The sequence below is a fragment of the Schistocerca gregaria genome, chromosome 2, assembly GCF_023897955.1.
Source record: "Schistocerca gregaria isolate iqSchGreg1 chromosome 2, iqSchGreg1.2, whole genome shotgun sequence".
Taxonomy (NCBI): Eukaryota; Metazoa; Arthropoda; class Insecta; order Orthoptera; family Acrididae; genus Schistocerca; species Schistocerca gregaria.
The window spans coordinates 223,647,638-223,652,418 of NC_064921.1; the positions used below are offsets into that span (position 1 = coordinate 223,647,638).

General features: G+C 43.5%; 1 protein-coding gene across 1 annotated transcript; it reads right to left on the reverse strand.

Moving 5' to 3' along the window:
- Positions 1-289: 289 nt before the first annotated feature.
- Positions 290-985, reverse strand: LOC126335712 (gustatory receptor 68a-like). The gene has a single exon (XM_049999168.1). It carries the CDS (start codon positions 983-985, stop codon positions 290-292), a length of 696 nt encoding a protein of 231 aa, XP_049855125.1.
- Positions 986-4,781: the final 3,796 nt, after the last annotated feature.

The following is a 4,781-nucleotide window of genomic DNA, read 5'->3' on the forward strand; positions in this document are numbered from 1 at the left end:
GTTCAAAACGAAGTTTAATCATTGTGATATAGATGGCTGAACATGCTTGAAATATCTTATAGCATAGAATCATTTTAAAAAGTATGAAATCGATACCATTAAATATACCTTACAGCATACATTTACTCACAAAAAAACTTTCTTCTGCTAGTTGAAGAAGGAGAAACACCAGTTTGCCCATTGCAGAAGGCTGTAGCGAAGCTACTAGTACTGGTTGTCTCTGAAAGTAAAACATAGATTAAAAAATTTTGTATCGATGTCTCGTGCCAGTTCGTTGCACCATGACCGTTCAACTCAGAGAGATCTCGCCCAGTATGACTAGGTACGTGACGGTAGCGCAGAGGGCGGACACCAGCAGCGTTCGGTCGATCGTAAAGAAGCCGGCAGCTGTGAAGGCGACCCGTGGAGTGGCCACCGCCTGCCGCATCAGACCGTCCACCTCCGGCCACTGAGCTCCGCAGCCAGTCAGCGCGGCCGCCCTCACCACCAGAACTGTGGTGCGCTCTGCCTCGTCCGCTGTCGCCGAACAGGACAGCACCAGGGCGACGAGGCTCAGCAGGTGCGACGTCATCCATATCAAGGACACCGACACGGAACCACTGATCACTGTGCCTCGGCTCCTTTCCGGAGCCACGAACAGCACCAGAACTTCGTACGAGCAGTATATGATAGCGGAGAAAGCACCCGCTACCTCGAGGGCCATAGTGACACCGTGCTGACGCATCAACAACTCTGAGGCGCGGTGGAGTACAGCGTGCGCCAGCCGCAGGCGGTCCAGTTCGGCAGGGCAGCAGGTGCGAGCCGGCCGAACGCAGCCCAGAAGTATTTTTGACAGTTGTTGATCGCCACAAGAGGCAAATGCCTTGACGATACTGTTGTTAACCGCACACAGTCTCGCCCACAGTTCCAGGATGAGAATGTTGATATTCAAGGTCACAATGCTGTTCACAAGTCCAAATATAGCGTACAGGATCCACAGAGGCATTCTTGAATGATCAGGATACCGGCGAAGATAACAAAAGACCGAAAAACAGTCTGCTATTATTAGAAGTGCGGAAATGCAGGTTAAAACTATCCCTATCTTCTTCTCTCTTTTACCTCTCTTCTGGAGTACGTGACCGTCGAAATATTTAAGTACTTCTAGAAACTGTCTCATGTCCTTTAGCATAAACGTGCTGCTCTTTACTAGAGCCCATAATACTTTAGAACGAATGACTATCCTTACTGTTATATCGATGAAAACTGTAACTTTTGACAGTTGTTGGTATATCTCGTGCAGTGTATAGAGGTCTAACACTAGAGCGGCAACCATTAAAAGGAACCAAGGATTAGAAGCTGCTAGTAATCGCTTACATACCGCTGACGATTCTTGCAGACACTCATCCAGTCGGTTGGAAGGCATGAGCCCGGCTATTTGCCACAGTGTATGTAACGGTTCGACTACAACGTAAAACCAGTTACGAGACATTTTAAACAAGATGTACTCCTACAAATTATTCACCTATCAATCGTTTTGCGCATTTCTTTCTTTAATATCATCCAGCATTCGTAAATTCACTGAATTATCCCACGCAAGCTACTGGTGAATATTCAGCGTTGGTAGCTGAACCCCACATGTGATGCATTGTCAGAGAAGAAGCCCCTTATAAAGCGCTCATGGTGAGAAATGATCCATGAAGGGCGCTCCATTAGCGTAATTGATTGCTCTCTCCGTCACTTTGTCGAAGTGTTCGCATATCAGTAACGGAAATTGGTTCCGTCGATGATGGTTCCACATACACATTATATAAGAATCTTTTGGTCTATGCTCATGATAAAGTGCAGCCAGAGATACTTTGTTAAGTATACAACGTAAAGTTATAATCTAATTGCTTTGGAATATCAAAGAGGCCACTAATGGAAGCACAAGTACACGATATCTAAACATAAAGTTACAATTCCTCTAGGAGTTCCAATGTTTTAATTACTGTAGATGTTCCCAGCATAAGCGACGTCCATATGACTACCAGTTATAATATTTTGAGTTCGTTTCAGGAAGAGAGATTCAACTGAAAGATGCCAGAATCTCTTAACAAGTAATTTCTGGAGCACATTGTGTCGCAGTAAGTTTAGAGACGATCGTTGAGTTACGTCTATGACCTGCACTTGAAACGTCCCATTTGAAAAATTGTGCAAGACTGTGCTTAAGCTGACACACAATATTTTTAGCGAAACGCAATCTGACTTTCAAAAATCCCTACAAAAGAATGGCCCTGACTAACATTAACCTATACGTTTCACAAATCACTTACCTCACAACAATCTTGGTTACTCGAACTACTGCAATACAGCGAGCGCCGCTACTGCCAGCTAAATAAAAGATTCAAAATACGGAACTCACTAACTACTGATAGGCATAGTTAGCAAATGAAAGTTTTTAATAGAGAACAAACAATGTATTTACGTTACTAGTGTTCAAAAGTCATAATGTATATAGCAGCTCATAACATCCAGTCTTACAAATTTCAAACTCCGCCATCTCTCTACCCACATCCACCAATGCTGGCGGCTCACCTCCAACTGCGCAACGCTACTCGCTGTTAACATCCAGCTGCCCAACACTACAATGGCGAGTATTGCAACAATGCCAACCAGCCACAGACTTCACACAGCACAGCCAGTGATTTTCATACAGAGCGCTACGTGGCGTTACCAATATAAAAAACCTAAACAGCCTACTTACACACTGATACATGACATGGCTTCGAATTACGCAGCTCGCAGCAAGATATCATTGATGAAAATCGACAGTGGACAAAAATGAATCGTAAGTGTTTGGAGAAAACATAGTTGTAAACAATAATGGAGCTAGTGCAACGCATGTGGCGTCAAAATCATATGCGATTTTCTATCTCGGCAGTTATGCTGCGACATTAGCTGCACGGAGTCAACACACCAAGCATTGTGGGATATTACAGACGAGAGGTTGTTTATTTTTACAGCGTAGATAAGAATAAATATAGGTCATATGTTATGACTGAAGGTATATTCCCTTTTCAGCCAGACATATTTCACCCATTCGTAGACTACTGGGCATCATCAGTGTTCTAGAAGGTTGTTTAATTATTCAGCGAGACGTATTTTGTTCTAAGTCATGCAAAGTTTCCTGGCAATACACTGAGGTTATAGTACAAGTTTCAAACACAAGACTGTGTTGTCTCACTTACCGTGATATTTTCTATTCTTTCCCTGGGTCATATGTACACACTAGAAGAGTACAGTATAAATTTCGAGTTAGCTGTATGTCACGATTAGGCATTTCAATGGAAATTATCTCCTTTGATGGACACTACACTTGACGTTGCTGCAGAGATAAATGACAGATCGTGAGAGCAGCGGAGATTATCAGTGGGGTTGAGAGGAATGTCGGGTGGGTGCTGTAGTAATGGGGGTGCCCGCTAACTACTGTGCACACACATTAAACCTAAATTCACGCACGCAACTGACGTGCCATACTGTAGCAGCGCCGCAGTTGCGTGTATGAACACCCAGGCTTCAGTGGCGTCACACAAAAGAAGTCCATATACGTCTGACGAAAAGTTCAACTCGCTTGTACTTTGTGACGCTATTAGCCATCCCAAGCGACAGGGCATTAGCCGACTGCTGCATGGACGCTTTATTTCGAAACATCAACATTTTGCCGTAGTTATCGTAATAACTCCCTTTGAGTGGGTTTTCACTTTCTTAGGAAGAAAAAACGAAAACAGTAGTTCGTAGGTACACTTTCGTAAGTTCTGTGGCTTGAAGAAGAACGTTGTTATAGCTACACGTTCTACAGCAGTGAGCGTCTGTGTGTCTATGCGAGTGGTAATCTGCCTCTTTGGCAGCGGAAGTGGCCGTGGAGTGTAAGGCTGGACCAGGTTAATCCGCAAGGGCAGCAACATTCATAGTTACAAACAGTGACTTTTAAATCAGATTAAAATTAATAAACATCCTTTCCAGTTTATTAGAAAGCAGCTTTAAACGGTAAAAAAAAAAATATTTCTACACTGTCGCTCAAATGTTTTTGAACAACAGCCCCAGACCATGGGAGAACCTCTTCCACGGTTTAATGTGGGAAATAGACGTTGGTGTAACCTTTTTCACATGGCAACCAGCGAACGAACTTGCGTCACTTTGTGCCAAAGACTTAAAATTTAGATTTGTCAGTGAAAAGTACACATTTCCACTGATCTGCTACCCAGCTTTCATGTTGTCTTGCCTATTGTAGCTTCTTCTGCTTATTAATAGCCGTCAGTAATGGTTTATTTTCCACCACACGCCCGTTAATTTTCACTGCCTGAAGATGTCTTTTCACAGTACTTACACTCACCAGCTTCTTCTTATTGGAGTTGAAAATGGCTCTGAGAACTATGGGACTTAACATCTTAGGTCATCAGTCCCCTAGAACTTAGAACTACTTAAACCTAACTAACCTAAGGAAATCACACACATCCATGCCCGAGGCACGATTCAAACCTGCTACCGTAGCAGTCGCGCGGTTCCGGACTAAAGCGCCTAGAAACTCTAGGGTACCGCGGCCGGCTTATTGGGGATGAGTACTGCTGCTAAAACTGGCACTGGATTGAAGCGATCACGTTTATTTATGCCTGCTATATATTTGCCATCAATTTTGATGTGACTTTTGGCCTACTTTTTCGAGGTCGGTTCATATTCTGGCCAGTATATGCATTCCTCTGAAAGGTACACACCTCAAAAAAGTTTTTATTCACCTCGGTTCTGAGAGTTCTGGAATCTGTACA

Bases quoted from the DNA above. Each gene is read 5' to 3' on its own strand.
- LOC126335712 (XM_049999168.1), bottom strand. From the start codon at position 985: ATGCCTCTGTGGATCCTGTACGCTATATTTGGACTTGTGAACAGCATT.